An 18,069-nucleotide genomic window follows, 5' to 3' on the forward strand; every position below is an offset into this window, starting at 1 on the left:
GAGATGGAAAAAGAAAGAAAAGGCTCATCATTTTGCTCTCTATCTTGTCTCACAGTGTTATAAAAGAGAGATGAAATCAGAAGGCTGTCAGGTGAAAGAGAGTAAAACCTTTGCCTCCCCCGCTGAAATGGACCGAGGAAAGAAATGGAGAGGGGAGAGTTAGAGCGCCCTGCATCATTTCTCCTTCACAGAAAAAGCTCTTGACTGTCAAGAGAACAAAAACATCTTGCATCAGGATTTTACAGGGCGAGCCTTTCAAAGTGGTTAGAAGCCTTTACTGGAGCGCAGTCAGCTTTTAGCAGAGGCAGAAAGCAAATGTGTTTTTTATGATTTGGGTCAAATGGCTCTTTAATGGAATATGAGACATGTCAATGTATTATTTGGGTAAAACATCTAAATTTAGGCCATTATCAAAACACTTAAAGAAAACAGAGACATCTTGGCAAACAATATGTCTTCTTTATTCCTCTAAATGTAAAACAGCTCAGGCTGAGATGATGCTTCTCTGTAAATGTCTCTGTAGGTCTACGAGGAGCTGACACCTCCCAAATCTCAAGTTGTGCAGAGAGTCAAAAATAAAACATAAAGTATTAAAGAAACAACCATGCAAACGTTTCCTAACGAGCCCCGTGCACCTTTTGTGTACGTGCAGCCCAAAGAAGTATGTTCCAGTCGTGAGCAAACAACAGAAGAATAGATGTTTAGATGAAATGAACCTGTACTGACAAAATATATGAGCAAACCAGATTTTTATCTTGAGGCTGTGTTAACTGTTCCACCATTTGCACCTGGTGTTAACATATGATCTGTATGTAGATTAGGGTTTGTTTAAATTTAATCTAAATTGAATCTAATTGGTTTAGCTTTAAATAGTTGTAAGTAGCAAAAGTTATAAATAACTAGATCTGTGGTTCACAACAATGAGTTTTTAGTGGTAGCCTGAGTAATGTTCATAATCTGTAGTTACAATCTAAAAATGTAACATATTAATGTTAAATAAATGTATCCGACACATGAAATAACAGTTGTAGTCTACTTACTTCAACAAATACTGGATTTCCTCATACAGAACTATCAAGTTTATAACCTTAAAATATCAATGTGGGACTCTCCAGAAATTATCCAGAGTCGCCATTCTGTTGGTCTCGTCCACTTGAGGTCACTTGTATAATCTAACAGCAGAGATTTGCCATTTTGACTGGTGAAAGAGTTAAATCAGTAAGAGATTAAGTTAGTCTCTGAGCGTAATGAATCCGGGTAATTTGCCAACCAGGAACAGTATCCAAAGTGGAACCAGCCATCAGAACTCAACCCTAATCCAAATACGTCTGGATAATAATATCTGACCACAGGCTTTTGCATTTACCCGCATTGTGATCGAATCTCGAAACAGAAATCAGATAGGTCCTGCAGCTTGTGTGCAGTACAAGAAGGTAGCACTTTGTAGACTGAAAAAAACCCCATTACAACGTCACGTCTCAGACAAAACCATTTAGTGGTGTATAAATGTAATTTTTTATCAGACAGGGTTGTAAAAGGACACCAGTTGTTCCTCATGCTGGTATAACCGATGTGAAGGTATTAAAATATCTAAATGTATACATACATAGCACAGTCATGCACAGAGCTTTCAACCCACACAGTTAGGTGAAATGCATGGCAAGGATGTCGCCCCATATTGCATCCCTAACCACCCCGTCTCCCTCTCTCTCACATACACAGTCAGAAATCACAGCCTTACAGCCAGCACCCCCACATAAGTGAAAATGAATGCACTTGCCACCTGTGGTGGGAGCAGAACAAGAGAATGGGAAAGGACGTGGGAGAAAGAAAAAGAGAGGAGAGAGAGGAAAAGACATGGCAACCGTTCCAGAGCGATGAGTCAGTAAAACAGGATGCATAGACACTCACATTAAGAGTGTATGTCACGAGTGATCTTCTGGAAGCCTGTCCTGTAACAAAATATATGGCAACAAAAGCCAAAAGTTGCAATTTCATAATGATATGTTGGTCAATGTTACACAATCATCACTGATAATTAGCACAAAGCCTCGAATTCCCAAAGTAGTTTGTCTTTTTCTAAGGTGTGTGTGGGAGTGTGTGAAATGTGAGTGTGACTGAATGTGTCTGTGCTGGTTCTGTGATTCAAGTGAAGCAACAGACTAGTCACTCGTCACTGTGCGTGTGTGTCTGTGTTGTGTGTTGTCTGTGTGTGTGTGTGTGTGTGTGTGGTTTGGCAAGCTGCACAGATCCTGAGCTGTGTGTCTCATCCCCTCCACCATTACTCCTGTCAGCAGGCCTGAAACCACAAACCATCTCGTCTGGAAACAAACCCATTAACTCACAACAACAGTCTGTGTCTCTCTCACACCTTTTGCTTCAGTTTAGATCTTCCTCTCTCTGTCACACTTCACTTGTTTCATATCAGCGTGTGCGGTGACAAATATATTAGAAAGTGTGTGTCACAACCACAACTTTTAACAGTTCCCATTACCAAAAATTACACCCACAGTAACTACTTGATTTCTGTGCGCACAGTGGAGTTTGGCTCCTGTTTTTTTCATAACTATCCTAGTTTAAAAGTACAGAGTGTGTGTGTGAACTTACAGTCTGTTCACGAATCCACAACTCTACCAATGTGGTGTTTAGACTGACATTCAGTTAAATATTTACACAGGTAGATAAATGGTTGTGAGCAAACTTGATCGGTACATGGATGTATAAAGGAGAACTGCGTCAGTAGGCTCGGTTTGAACTGCTAGCTTGTCTGATTGTGCTGTAGAAGGGAAACAGCAAAGAAGCACAGAACGCAAGCTTGTTAATCGACCGGCTGTGTTTATTCTCTCAACTCTATCATGTTTTGAACAATGCAAAAATTTTAAAATACAATATGATAAAAATGATCATGAGAGAAACAGACTTGTAGCAAGCTAACCTCCCTCCAAAATATGACATTATATCCGTTATGAATAAACAAACATCTAAAGATCTCTTCAGATTTTTTTACAGATTTATTATCACAGAATTTTCTTTCAAATTCTTGGGTGTGTCATCCAGCTGAAGACGTCCAGCACTTAGAGAAATATAAGGTAATTAAAAAGGACACAGCTGGTGTAATTATTAGACAACAAACGTCATTTTCAATAATTAGTCCCTACTGAAATGTGTCCATTATACCAAAACAACACAATCAAACCCACAGTCGGTGAGCTGTGAGATGAAAAGTGTAACAGCTCCACAGCCAGTGTCAGTAGTGGTCAGTCAGAACAACAGTAAACATGTAGATTAGCTTGCTAGTGGGAGTGCTAACTTGGCTACCACCGTCGGTCACGTGACCCTCCCCTCCGCGGGCTTCTGTTTGCTCCCCACACGCATGAATGGGATGAAATAATTTGATCACTCAGTGCTTAGAGTTATTGGACCGTATTGAAAAATACAAAGAGTCATTCTGGACGGTTTGTGATGCTCAGAAAAATGTATTCACCGTTTAACAGTGTGCGTCACATGATGCTGCTGTAAATTGCAATACCGAGTGTGTCCACCGCACCAACTTACAACCCAGTACCAAGCCGTCTAATGGCCATCAGGGGTCGACTCCACTGACTCCAAATCCAATTGTATAGAAGTCTATGAGAAAATTATCCTGCGAAAATTAGTATGTACCGTGCTAACCAAGCTAGCAGCTAGCGTTAGGATCAGCTCCACCCTCTCGTCCAAATATGCTTATTTCTCATCACTTCTGACTCCAAAAATCCAAGATGGCGACAGTCAAAATGACAAACTCAAGGCTTCAAAACGCGAGACCACAAACCAATGGGTGACATCACAGTGGTAACGTCCATTATTTTTATACTGACTATTCCCAGTAATGACCCTGGGGTCTTGGTTAGTTACCATCACATACAGTAAATAACCTCCTGTGATTGTTTTGACTCATAACAGGTCAGAATTTAGGAAAATCTTTAGTGTCCATTCATCTTATCTGCCATCCAAACCAAACAACAAAACACTGATATCTTTCATTGTGTGTTTTCTCATTCAACAGATCAACATGGAATTCAACACTCACTCAAATGCCACAGTGTGGATTTCACAATGAGAAGCCAAGAGGACTGAACAATGGTCACAATGACGGCGGACACACTGAGGTGAGCCAAAGCTTATTGTTAGACCAGTCCAAGCTTCTACAGTTAAGGCTGATTTATGGTAGGTCGCTCAACGCTTTTCATGTGTCGCTCCACAGAAATGAAAGAGTTGTGTTATGTTTTCAATTTGTGCTTCAGCGAAAGTTTTCAATTGTCTCCAGGTAACCAGCCGCTCCAGCCGGCTTGTTTAGTTACTTTAGGATTATATCATCCAGACCGGGACTAATTAAACAAGGATGTTACAAGTTATCTAAAGTTACAGGCCAAAATATCAACAAGGAAGTTCAATCGTCAGTTATCTCCATGGTGATGTTAGTAACACTACCCAATCACACTGCCTAAGCGCAACAAAATACGACGGTGTCTGTGACAAAACAAAATTCTCCAGGTGTGCAACATGAGAGGAAAGTGTTGAAAATATGTAATTTCTGTCGAGCATCCTGCCATAAATCAACCTTATCTCCTAAACTTTTTCTTGAGATACAGGAGAACTGTGATGTGTTGGTTGCTGGTTTCCAACCTGGGGGTCAGGACACCTTCAAGGGGCCACAACATAAATCTGAGGGGTCATCATATATTGAGACAGGATTAGAGAGAAGAAAAAAAAAGTTATTATCCAAATGAAACTGAGAAGGGAAAACTAGTCTTATGGCAAACAGGTTGGGAACCACTGTGTTACAGGATGTGTGAAATATTTTGATCAAAATGAAGTTGTTTTTTTTTTTCCTCTTCTGTTTTAGTGATACATAGCAGTGAAATACATAGAGAAATACTGAAGTCACAAGTCCCTTTGTTGCAGTCCATCTTCAAAAATATTTTCATGTTTGTAAAATGTTTTAAATAATTGGATCAGTTAACCGTTCAGTTATTTCTGTACATTTGATTCCCCAACATGAAGGTCTACATTTTGTTTCATGTTTGAATTATTTTGGAATTTTTTTAAAGGAATACAGAAAATATGTGTATTTGCTTTCTTGCTGTGAGTCAGATGACAGGATCGACAACACTAAGTTGTAGTTTCATGCAGGGTTACCTGCAGGACAATTTCTTAAGAGTCTCCTGCCCTTTCCCTGAGGATCTAACTATGACAACAAAAACAGTCTGGCACATAACTACTTTTAAAACAACTTGTTAACACTTTGGTTTTTGTTTGTATTAAACTAATAAGATATAATGTGTTAATCAGTAAGCTTTAGAGGTGGGCAAAGACAAGCTAGCTGTTTCCAGTATTTATGCTAAGCTAAGCATCTCTCTAATCCTTAGCAAGAAAGCATATAATAGTATTTCCTAAAATGTCAAACTATTCATTTAATTGTTGGATATAATCCCCAAATTCCCTCCAAAAAATAAAAAGTAAATGACCTCAGAGTTCTCAATGTCCTCAGAAACCCCAGAAGAACTAATTTAACATCAACAAGAGGAAAATACAGTTATCCAGATGATTTCATTCCTTCATTACTCAGTTATTTCCATAATATTACAAAATTAAGTGTTTATTTGTAGGTAAATTACAAGAAAATGGGCCATTCTACAAAAACAGTTTTATTGATTTATTAACAACTGTACATTTCTTTTCAGTGCTGACAGCATTTGCTACATACTTTGGTGTGATTCAGCGGGACTGGCGCATTTTGCACCTTTTGTTTTCTGTGGGAAACGCTGACAGTATGAGGAGCACAGTGTAGAAACCAGAATTATTCACTGAAGTCTTCACGTCAACATGGGAGACACTTGATTAACTCGGTTGTGTATTTCTGTTGTGTTTAAGTGCCACATCGCTCCAGCCTCATGAGCAACTACAGGCACTGAACATTTTCATAAAGACAGACTGATTTGTGCAGTCAATCAGGTCAAATGTCCCTCTGCTCCGTCACGGCCGACCAAACATGTTCCAGGAATATTGATAAGATACAAAGGGCAGAAGGATTCCAATAGCACAGATTGGACTGTTTGAGTTAAGTCTGTAGCCAAGAAATCAATGGTGCAATTCAACATCCATATTACGTAAAAGTTAGCAAAAAGCACATTGTCATTCAGTTTGTGCCTGCTGCAGTTCTTCTGCTGCCAACTGAGGTCCAAGGTTTAGGCTAAACATTAAACGTTCCCCATCTCCCATCATCTAACAAGGTAAAACAAACAGGGAGAAAGATAGCACAGACAGAGCAGTACACTTAAAAAAAAGTCTTTATATATATATGTATATATATGTGTGTATATATACATATATATATACATATATATATATATATGAATTAAATTTACATCCATCCTGAATCATAGTGTCCCGCTCAGTCCCACAGTGGTCCAAACGAGCGGAGGGATCCACGTTACAGATCAGAACACGTCATCAACGTCCGGTAAGAGCACTGTGACAAAAGGCCATTTTAAAATCTCCACAAAACGTCCTACTATACAAGTTTCATGCTCCTCTGTTTGATTTTTGAAAAAGTCAGCCCAGAGAATGTGCTTTAAGAAAATCAAAAGGTAAAATAGTTAAAAAGTTCTAATCTATGTTCGACTCTCCCGCTCAAATATCATGGCATAAGAGAGAGAGGGCCAAAACAATCCATCACAAGTACACCCAGGACATGAAAATATATATATTTTTTATAATATATATAAAATGTCTTATTTAATCCAATATGTACACTTTTCACAAGACGTATGGTGAACGAGGTTCTCAGAAATGAAGCACTGCTTCCAAATATTCTCAAATTTTCAGAAGTCACAAAAAATGTGCAACCCAAAAGTAAACCCTCCAAGACAAAAAGGACAGAAAAAAAAGCATCCATGGGCCAACAGCTCCATTCATTTCCACCAGTAAAGTTTTCCAAATCTTTAGTAATTCTCTGGCCTGTTGTATTCCAGTCCACAGATGATGGTTGGGGGGTGTGGGGGGGAGCAGAAAAGTCATCTCAGTAGAAGTGCTGAAGCGGAGTTCGTGCCTCCTTTGCTCTCTAGTAGATGACCTCGTAGACGGTGGCCTTCTTGTCTCCAGAACCTGTCACGATGTATTTGTCATCTGCAGAGATGTCACAGCTCAGGACGGAGGACGACTCCTTGGACTGTGGAGGTAAAAAATAACAAGTCATGATTAACTCTCTGCTCTGTTTTTCCATCTGATATTCAATAAATACTGTTCATCACTTATTTCTCAGGTTAGAGGAGCAGCAATGTGATTCCTCTGTGGCTAAAACATGTATTTTATGTACTTTATATTATTATGAATTATGACTCCATGGGATTTATAATAAGATGTTATCTTCACATAACATTTACCATGTCTGAAGTGTCTATACGATGAGCACGGAGGGCTGCAACTAACATATTTTCATCATTGACTGATTGCTTTGTCTAAAAAGATGTCAGTAAGTGAAAAATGCCTGTAGTATTTTCTTAGAGCCCATCGTGATGTCTTTAAATGTCTCGTTTTGTCTGAACAACAGCTACATCCATGATTGAAGAGACTGAATACTACTTCAGTAAAATCACTTCCTGGTCTTGATTTAAGACAAACAGAAATGTTAAGTTATGCAAACTGTTGTTTGGCTTTACATCCTTTTATTTAATTGTGTGTTGTTTGATCTGACTTACCTGGAATATGCTGGCCCCATAGGGAGTCCTCCATGCATTCAGCAGATTGTCCTTCCCTGTGCTCACAAACCATTTACCTGCAAACACAGAACAGACGTCTTGAGGATAAAATCTGAACATATTTGTTTACACACACAAACACAGTGATGTTTGTCCTCACAAACCTGGTCAGGCTTTTCTAGTTTTGCAAAAGGGATTTATACCTCAAACGTATGACTGTTTAATGACCTGATCCATCAATTGGCCATAAAAACCTAATTGGGGAAAATATCATTACATAAACGATCATAAAATGCACATAATGAAGGAGGCCCACACCATTTCAACTCTGATAATTATTTAAATCACCCTCTGATTAATTACCCAACTGACTAGTTGGCTAATGATTTAATTAGTGACAGCAAGAGCTCTGAAGCAGTGAGCGTCATTTGAATTAACCAGTTCTGTAGAGCCAGAGATATGAGCCTGTGCTGTGGGGGGTCTTCTGAGGGGAAATGAATACTGACGCTTCTGAAATGAAGGGGAAAAAAAAAAAACTGGGCGATAGTAAAACCTAATTTCTCTGAGCCTTAAACTTGAAACATGCTGGTCTGCCCAACAGGCAGAAAAAGTAAAAACTAATTTCTCTTAATGAGCATGTTTGTAAAATAACAGTTGATGTATTCAGCTACAAATCTTAACTGTGCATTTTAGACTCTACAGACTGACGTTAGCGAGCAGTGATCTAACATTTCAGCACAATTCAGTGCTCAAAATATTGACTGTAATTCTTACAAAAAAGATGCACTCGTTAGGAGTTCATCCTTCAAATGACTCGACTGAAAACAAACGGTCACCGGATGTTTGAATCATTTCAACATCTGCAGAAACTATTTTATCCAGCAAAATTTCAGACAACATGGCCGACCAGTAACCAATCATCGTAGTAGCTGCATGTCTCACCCATTATTGCTGCCACAGTTTGTACTCAACATTGTGGTTTCTAGCAGCGCGTCTGTCGAGACCATCCTAAAGTGATCGTCTCAACTCTATCAGATTTTTTCAAGACAAGCATAAAAGAATTGAAAAATCTCATCTTCACCACAGTCAACAGTACTGGTGCAAACAGGACTTAAAGTCTCTATTAAGAAAAGTTGTATTTTCTGTGTCATCTCTCTACATTATGGTCTACATGTTGTTTCAAAGTCTTCTCTACACTGCCAGATACTAGATACTAAAAATACCACAATTACCCTTAAATACCCCAACATGTGTAATATGAGTGTAAACACTGAATGTAAATTTCTCTTCATGTCATTAAACCCCACAAATTTCCCAAAATTGTGTCATCAAATGTAATGAAAGTTTGACTTGATGTGGCCACGACACTGTGATATAACTTCCCAGGTTTGTCAAAATTATTAGAAATCATCCACTGGGAACCATGAATACCAAATTTCATGGTAGTCTGATCTGGACCAAAGGATCGGACAAACAAACAGAATGACTTTGGCATCCTTATGAATGCTGACCAACAAGGCAAAAAGCAGAGGCCCCAAGATTTGCTTTCCCCCATATTTCTGTTTGTGTGCATACAAATAAATGTAATAAATAATGTTGCTTACCACAGTAGGCGAACTTGAGTGAGAGGACGCAGCTTTCGTGCAGGTGCAGCTGGTACTTGTCAGGCTTGGTGTGGTGCAACACCTCCACGTTACTGCTCTCCATACCCACAGCCAACCATTCTCCAGTGGGACAGTAACCCAGTGAGAAGATCTGCAACAAGACAACAGAGCTGGATCAGACATCTGCAGCAACATCTCTACAGTTCAGTCCAACAATGATTTAAACGCTTACAAAGAAGACCGTTTTATAATGGTTAGGGTCACTTAAAAGATGCAATGAACAAATTCATCTGTGTGACAATAACTCGACTTTGCATCGGATGGGAGGAACTGTGAATTTGTTTATCTGGGCTTCTATCTACCTGTGAGGTAAAGTCGTGTTGCTGGAGCTGCCGTCCCTCTCTCAAATCCCAGGAGCGGACCGTGTTGTCCAGCCCTCCAGTCCAGAGTTTGGTCCCGTCGTGGGAGATGTCAATACAGCTGGCTCCGTCTGTGTGGCCCTGGAACTGCCTGGAATAACACAAAACACCACACATCAAGTCAGGAACAGAGGAGAAAGCCCTCCTAAGTTTAACAATAACGGTGTCTCATTTCGGTGGCCAACTATTTAATTCACAAAGAGCTGTGTATGAAAGAATCAGTGTAGCATCCAAAGTACTGACCTAACGAGGGTCTGGTTATGGAGGTCCCACACAGCGATATTTCCATCGGAGCAGCAGGAGAAGCAGACCTTGGCGTCAGGGCTGATGGCCAGTGCGTAGCAGGCTGGAGCAGAGGAAGTGAGCTCTGCCTTTATGCGGGGCGTCTGTGAGGCCAGGTCCCAGATGGTCAGTGTGCTGGCCTCGCCACCCACGATCAGGGTGCGGCCATCAGGCAACAGCTTGCAGGAGCGGATGTAATTGTCCCTGTTCTGAAGCGGAAACAAAAGAAGAGCGTTGTCAGGATATTGATGAGTGGATGAAATTTGTCGTTTTTTTTTTAAATATGCAAAATATTAACGTAAACAGGACGATTTGAGGTTAAGAACAATTACAATTCTGTGGAGCAACAAAGAGATTAGCAGCATACTTCAGTTTATCCACATCAAGACAAATCTCTACTTAAACTCCAGAGCCGCTTTTCTTTGACATGTGACAAGTTTTCTGAATGCAGCTCCCTCTCTTTGATGTTATAGTGAAGATGTGGATGTCAGCTCTAACAAGAGATGTAAGAGAAAGTGAAGCTGCAGCTGTTGGCCAAGCTCCAAGAGAGCAGGAAATCAGAGATCAATAGGACTGTGGAAGCCCTTGGTCGAATTAAAACAGCACCCTGATGGCTTTATAAGACCCAATTGCACTCTGGACGCACCTTAAGGGTGTTGGAGGCCATATGAGTTGAACGGCATGAAGCCGCAGTATCAAAATGAGAAATGGAAGGCAGTTGGGAGGAAGTAATGAGCTGGGTAATGGCAGACAGGGTTGGCCAATCAGAACATCATTACTCAGCAGGCTTTTTTTCTCACCGAGGATTATTTCAGCACAGCAGTGAGACACTTTGCTGAATTATTCACATCTCTGTCTGTTGGGATCTTGGGGAAAGCTACAGTGGGATGTAGAGTCGGGCTACATTTGATGCTCATGAAAACTCTTAATGAAGGAGAGCGATTGCAGAGAGCTCATGAAACATGAGTACATTATGTCTCTTTTCCGCTTGGAAGCCTTGGTACTGATTTGAAATGCCCACAGATGTGAAACTCTCCTCTTCCATGACTTGTGACAAACAATAACAACTAGTTACCAGACAGTCGAGTTGGGACACTGGGCTCTTGCTGCCTGGTTGGCTGATGTCCCAGATCTTGACACAGCCCTTGCCGCCAGTGTAGACGTGACGCGTGGGGTTGCTGATGGTGACAGCGCACACCACTTCCCCATGGCTCAGTGTGTTGATCTGGCGAGCGTGGCGCGGGATGCCCGGACCTATCAGTGCATCTGGAGGGAAGGGCACGGGCTGCATCTGACCATCTGCACTCACATGAAAAGAATAGGCCCTGCAAAGTACAGAGGAAGGCAGAGATGGTCAGTTGGAGCTAAGAAATGTATATCATCTGTTAATAAAAATGGTTTAATACACAACTCTTTGAATGCAACGTGAAAATCACAAATACTCACGGTTTTCCTCCAGAAATGGAAGTGAGGCTGGCTGGCAGGCCTGGAGCTCTCATGTGAGGATGAGGGTCAAACCCCGCCTGCACGAGCAAGAAGAAGAAGAAGAATTAACAACTGATAACCTGCAAAGATAAATTAGACTAACCTAATATTCAAATTGGAAATTATGCTTCGCTCTATCTGCTAACACCCTGAGGAACCCTCATAAGATCGTTTCCAGGCAAATCCCTTGAAAGACACAGATTCAGCTTCACTGCATGCAGACAAGCTTTACACAAGGCTACAACATCCCACTTGCTAATGCTAATGAAAGCCTGGGAGATTTTCAAACATGGAGATTCATTTTGGGAGCGAGCCTTTTTTTAAAGCCTTTAGAATGCTAACTAACTAACATCAAAGTGAAGGAGCGAGGCCGTCTTTGTACTTTCTCATTATGTACACACAACAAGCCGCAGCCAACGAAGCAGAAATATTCACAACGAGTTATGGAGGATGAATACTTAAGTTTCTCAAAGTCATTTTGCAAACAGATTTTACAACCTACAGCTGTGGTGGATAATTCATACGGGTGCTGGCGAGGGCTTGTGTCAAACTGATGGAGGTGGAATATACGAATGTACAGATGTGATGAAGAGGAGCATCGTTCATTCAAGTTGTGTGCAATAAATACACTTATACTAAATAAATTCTACATAGAAGCTGAAATACTTACAATTGGTGAGCGTCCGTAAGCGGCAGCAGCTGCAGCACTCATCTGTGGTGAAATGAGGCCAGGATAGACGCCTGGGCTCGTCAGGGATCCGTTCATCTCATGATGACTCATCATGGCAAACGGGGTGGCGTAGGAACCCGCAATGGAGAGAGGTGTGCGCAGGGCAGGGGCAGCTAAGGGAAAAGATCAGTTTGATTAATTTATTGAGACACTGTAGGACGGAGGGACAATGATTTATTTTCATAAACACCACACTATGATTCATTACAATGAAGCGTAGGGCTTCAACTAACAATTATTTTCATAATCAGTTCATCTCTCTATCTTATCAAACCAGAGCAGCACTTCAAAACCTAAAGATATTCAGATATTATCATCACGCAAGACAAAAAAGCTGAAACCAGGGAATGTTTGGTGTTTTTTGCCATGCTAGTGGCATGACTCTAGATATGGCAATTTCTGTGTGTGTGTCCATCACTTTGTCCAAACTGAAATATCTCAACTATTGAATGTGTTGCCATGAAATTTTGCTCATGGCCCCAAGAGGATGAATTCCAAGGACTGGCGAACAGATCAAATTTTTAATTTGTCCAGTACTTTAGTTTATGTCATCAATGTCACCTCTCACTTTGTAATAATGAGCAAATATTAGCATGCTAACACTCTAAAATAAGATGACTGTGACAAATATTTCACCTGCTCTCATCAGCATGTTAGTAGAGCCTCACAGACCCACCAACATGGCTGTGGACTCTTAGTCTTGTTACTTGAATTGACTATTTTTATAACAATTGATGACCAATTTTATTGAAGGTGAGCATGTGTGTTTATGTACCCAATGCCTCCATGCCAGGTGGTTTGCCCATCGTCAGAGGCCGTAGTCCTGGAGTGGTGCTGGTTCCTGGTGTGGGCGCCTCATTCCTGGGTGTGGGTGTGTTGGACTTGAGGCTCGGTGTGGACGACTTGTCGTTCTAAAAAACAGAAACACTCTGTCACCTCTTGGCGCAACCTTGTTTCTCACTCACTCTCATTCAGCCACAAAAACGCACAAAAAAATGAAACTGTCCTCAAGTAATTCCTGCCAGAGTTAAAAAAAAAAAAAAAAAAAAAATCCCCCAGTGAGTTGAAAATCCCCCCACTGGCAGGGAAATCCAGAGTGACAATCTGAGTGGACGGCTCAAGGTAATCCAATCTAACACTGACACTTCATTACAGCCATGGTGTGTGTGTGTATGTATGTGTGCGTGTATGTGTGGTGGGGGTAGGGGCATAAACCTTTGCTCAGAAGTCAAGCTTGTTAAGAGTCACTCGACAAGCAAGATGGTGGCCCAAACACTCCTCTCATAATTAATCCATCTCTTTCTTCCTTTGCAGATCGAGGGGAGAGGAGTGGGAGTTTTTAGCCTGGTGACACACACTAATGAGGGATGTAGAGAAGTTGGGTGTCTGGGAGGTGGATGGCAATGATGTGGACTATAAATCTATCTTAATCCTTAGTGAAATGGTTTATGTCAAACCGATGCATGAAGAGTGTTTTAGCCTGGTTAGCGAGAGCTTCGGTATTAGAGAAAAGGGAAGATGAGAAGAAGAGGAGGAGAGAGACAGCAGTTCCCTCGCTACCGTGTCTCTGGGTTATTTACAGCTTTGGGGTGAGGAAGAAATGACCATTTATTGGGTAAGCCATAAAGGAGATTGAGAGGAGTGAGCCACAGATTTTGATTTCCTGAGAGTGCATCCACCCTCTGCCCCTTCAAGCCCCTCACAGCAGCCGACTGCTAAGCCTCCTGCGTATTAGTCCTTCACACAGACACCCACTTCACTTGACAAATGCCCTTTAGTCTGTCAGTTCACCCTTCACCCCCTCCACTGTATCCTCCTTATTTCATCTTCTCTAGTTTTTTCAGCGTGTCCCTCACACTCACATGGGCGTGGTCCTTTGCTTTGGAGGACGGCGTGCTGCCTGAAGAGGCGACAGAGGCAGGGCTGTTGGGGGCCGCATCCTTCTTCAGGACTCGTGATTTATCCAGGCCATTTTCCGGAGGAGAGTGAGCGGGGCTCACCCGAGGGGTGGCTGGATCCTACAGAGTTAAACGAGACAGACAGAAAGAGACTGAGCAAACAGACTGGAGGAAAGCCACTGGCATGTACATGTAGGTCAAACAAACTGGGGCCTCATGTGCAAACACAGATAAATATACTCGTGCGTGATCCTACTCTCTCTCTCTCACACACACACGCAAACACTTTTCATTCACCTGTCACTCCCTTTTCTCTTTGTGTTCTTTGTCTTATTTTCCGCATGAATAGCAAAAGAAACACAGCAAGTAAGCATACACTCATGTGCACACACGACGACCAATATTATGACAGACTTTTTGGCAACAGTGTGGAAGGTGTTGAAGCTTCAACAGACAACTGACAAAAGAGAGCTGTGTTTGGTCTCCATGCAGCGTTCGCACTGTGGAATGTGGCCGAGCAGCTTCGTCCTTAACGCAGTCTTACCTCATTGGAAACATCCACCACCAAGTCGTCACTTTTGTCTCCGTCACTGTCCTGAAATGAAGTGAAAGGTTTAGATCACTGAGAGAACAATAGAACAGTAGAAAAAAATACAATAAGCATAAATCATTGTAGTCCAATATTTATACCAGGTCAATATCAAATATTCATAAATATTTTGTTATAACGGCTATGACTTGGTATTTGCTTTACTTAAGATACTGTATATACATGTTATTTTATAATAACTTTCTAATAATTCTCGGGGGGGGGGGAGACAATGCTCTGAGACTTTTATTCTACTTCAGTTAGTTGTGTTGAGCTTTAAATAAGTTGTTGAATGAACTGCTTAATTTACAACAAGTAAAGCTTTATTATTCATAAATCATTAATTTATTCATGGAAACTATATTCTCCATAAATGTTAAATTGTATGTTGCCTGTAAACAAATGGCTGCTGACTAAAAGACTCTAGATTGCATTAGCTTAGCATTTAATTGGACTTAATTGAAAATGTAACAGTTGAATTATGTATTTATTTATTTTATGTACAATTAGTGCCAAATTATATCATCTTTCCAGGAAACTTCCTACTGTAGGAAATTATTAGGGATTTACAGACCCCTAAATTAAAGCATTACCTGTTAGTTTATTATTAAAAACAGTGGTTATATAATAAAACTAATTGTTAGTTGGTTTGCTAATACTTAACTTATATTCTTGAGGTTAATCATTTTCAACATAGTTAATAATCATATAATGTAGCGCTCCATACTCTGCCTGCAGCTAAGTATGAAAGTTATGAACTCATTAATGAAAATGCTACATCAAAAACAACAAAAGCAATAAACAAAAACACTCACATATCTGCTCATGCTGTCCTTGTCATCTACTTTGCGTTTCTTGGAGTCAAGGCCGTAATCTGATGAGCCGCGGTGCTTCTCACTGGCTGCCCGCAGGCTGTCTGATGGCGACACCGAGTTATTCTGCCAACAATAATATGCAGACAGACCACATCAGTCAACAGTCACTTCTCACTCTGACAAACCTTTGACTCTTTGCACTCTCAAAAACTTTCCATAACCATATATCATATCCAGTAGAGGGACTTGACTCCTTTGAGCATGACTATGCATTATGTAGAATAGCAGCTTTAAATGAGAACTGTGAAGAAGTGAGCTCTCTCTGTATTCTGTCGTTGTTCTTCATCTTGGCATGATGTTAAGTAACGAACAGTCTGCACACAAATAAACTTCTGTTGGTGAAGGAAAGTGCCAGATGTAAGAGAGAGCGAGCGAGAGAAAGAGAGAGCGCTGCCTTGCCAGCACATGCCCTTCAGTCAAGTGGATGTTTTGGGGCTTAAATACAGGAAGTGACAAACCCTCAGAAACCAGAAAAGCCAGAAACTACCAAATGCTGTCCAGACTAGGCATGGCTCTGGAGCCTATTCTTTTGTCAAAGCAGTGACAATATTGACTGTAAAGCTAAACGCACAATGCTCCTGGACTGAACTGGACTGATTTGAGATAGAAGGGGGCAGAAGACTATTCTGGGATGGCTCAGCCCTGCTGCTGTCAAGGCAATGGAGCAAAGAGGAAACAGACGAGGCAGCTGAGCAAACCCGCAGAACGCTACTGGAAGACAAAAACATTAACTCTCCAGCAAGGTGATGCATTGCTCAGATTAAGGAGAGGCGAGGAAAGAGGTGGAGTGTGAGGAGGGAATGAGTGCATCAGAGGATGTACGTGTATAAACACACAACCTGACATCTAATCCTCCTGTAGACCCTCAAAGTGACCCGGTCAGACATGCCTGAAGCAACATTAACAATTATAAGTATATAAGAGAACACAACTCACATTCCTGGCTGCATATTTGTCTGTCTGTGACATGCGAGTACAAGCAAATAAAAACAAAAGTAACCAGTATCTCTCACTCTGTAACTGTTAAACCAAGGTTAATGACTACTGGAGTCACTGAGTGTGACTGTGTGCACTGTGGCAGGTCAAAACATTAGAAAATGACTGACAGGAAAGTTCATGAAAATCAAGCAGAATAAAAAAGAGGAAGGAAAGAAAGAGGCCATTGAGGAAACCTGGACAAGAGTGCAATGTGAAGACACAAAGAGGGTGTTGCCAGCAGAGAAAAGGGCCATGAAAGAGGCAGAGAGAGAAAATGAGAAAAAAAAAGAGGAAGAAAGACAGAGAGCAAAACAGGAAAGGAACTTGGCAGGCAATGAGAGCATAGCAGTGTGGCAATGAGTTCTCCCCACTAGTGGGAATGCCCGGACAGGCTGGCACTCTCTCAGAAGCTGCAAACGGGGTTTTTGTAGTCTGGGCACTGGTGTGGTGGGGTGGCACTGCCAAACAGGCCGACGGGCAGGGAGGGAGCAAACTCTGAGGCCAGCCCACACTGACAGGCAGCTCAACAAATCCCTGCCTTCATTAGAAACAGACAGATATGGTGAAAGGGGTAGAAAGAAGATATCTGACTTCTTGGCTGCAACTGACGGAAAGTGAACGAAGAGCAGCAGAGAAAGGTAACCGAGGGAAAAGACCTCCTGAGCCGAGGAGAGCGGAGAGTGAAGGTTGGGCGGTTTATGGCACACAAACACAAACACCACCCCCTTCAGAAAGTGCCCTTGCTTTGGCCAACACACAAAGAGTCGGACTTTTCGTGACTGTTTCAGCCAACCCGGCAGCTCTCTGCCATTTCCACTTCCCTCCATCTCAGGTCAAAATATGGAAATGTGTTCAGCTACTGTTGTGGGAGGAAAAAAAAAAAAAAAAAGCAACAAAGAGAGTTTTAGTCCGCCTTGGTGTGAAGCACAAGGAAAGAGATGTTGTCTGACAGAACAAAATCTCCTAAAGCATTACAGCCTGTCTGTGTATCTGAGACTGTGACCTTTAAAGGATTGCTTAGACTCAATAACCCTGTACTTGCCTCCAACTCTCGTATCAGATGACCCGAGACAACAGGACAGGAAGACTCTGCGTGTGAGCAATTGTGTGTGTGTGTGTGTGTGTGTGTGTGTGCGTGTGTGTGTGCACGCGCTGTAAGGAGAGATCAGGTAAGGCAGTACTGGCAGGCGCTCGTCACCTTACGAGATGGGGAAGAGTTTGAGTTCCCTTCAGACATGAGTGGGCCCATTCAGGATGGCCAGTCAATGGGAACTCAATCTGACTGAGCAGATCCAACAGAGCATTACGCTCCAGCTAGCTGAGAGCTTTAAGCCAGTCCAATAAACAGGGACTTTAACATGAGAAGGGAGAGAGAGAGAGACAGAAGAGGGGGAAGAGATGAAGTGGTGTAAGAAGTAAATGAGTGAGTTGATAAGTAGTGAACACAGAGAACGAAGGTATGTGTAGAAG

General features: G+C 41.6%; 1 protein-coding gene across 18 annotated transcripts in view; it reads right to left on the reverse strand.

The window, feature by feature from the left end:
• Window positions 1-5,671: 5,671 nt before the first annotated feature.
• Window positions 5,672-18,069, reverse strand: part of tle3b (TLE family member 3, transcriptional corepressor b) — a 120,277-nt gene continuing 107,879 nt past the window's right edge. For all 18 annotated transcript variants that reach the window (XM_067584107.1, XM_067584117.1, XM_067584210.1 and 15 more), the window contains 12 exons: window positions 15,562-15,684; window positions 14,702-14,752; window positions 14,122-14,277; window positions 13,035-13,170; window positions 12,200-12,372; window positions 11,491-11,567; window positions 11,120-11,369; window positions 10,006-10,253; window positions 9,706-9,853; window positions 9,344-9,494; window positions 7,740-7,816; window positions 5,672-7,210 (listed from right to left, as the gene is read on the reverse strand). In XM_067584107.1, the coding sequence (XP_067440208.1) occupies window positions 7,103-7,210; window positions 7,740-7,816; window positions 9,344-9,494; window positions 9,706-9,853; window positions 10,006-10,253; window positions 11,120-11,369; window positions 11,491-11,567; window positions 12,200-12,372; window positions 13,035-13,170; window positions 14,122-14,277; window positions 14,702-14,752; window positions 15,562-15,684 (1,698 nt within the window). In that variant the 3' untranslated portion in view covers window positions 5,672-7,102. The remainder of the gene's footprint in view (window positions 7,211-7,739; window positions 7,817-9,343; window positions 9,495-9,705; window positions 9,854-10,005; window positions 10,254-11,119; window positions 11,370-11,490; window positions 11,568-12,199; window positions 12,373-13,034; window positions 13,171-14,121; window positions 14,278-14,701; window positions 14,753-15,561; window positions 15,685-18,069) is intronic.

This window comes from Thunnus thynnus, chromosome 1 (assembly GCF_963924715.1).
Source record: "Thunnus thynnus chromosome 1, fThuThy2.1, whole genome shotgun sequence".
In the NCBI taxonomy this organism is placed as follows: Eukaryota; Metazoa; Chordata; class Actinopteri; order Scombriformes; family Scombridae; genus Thunnus; species Thunnus thynnus.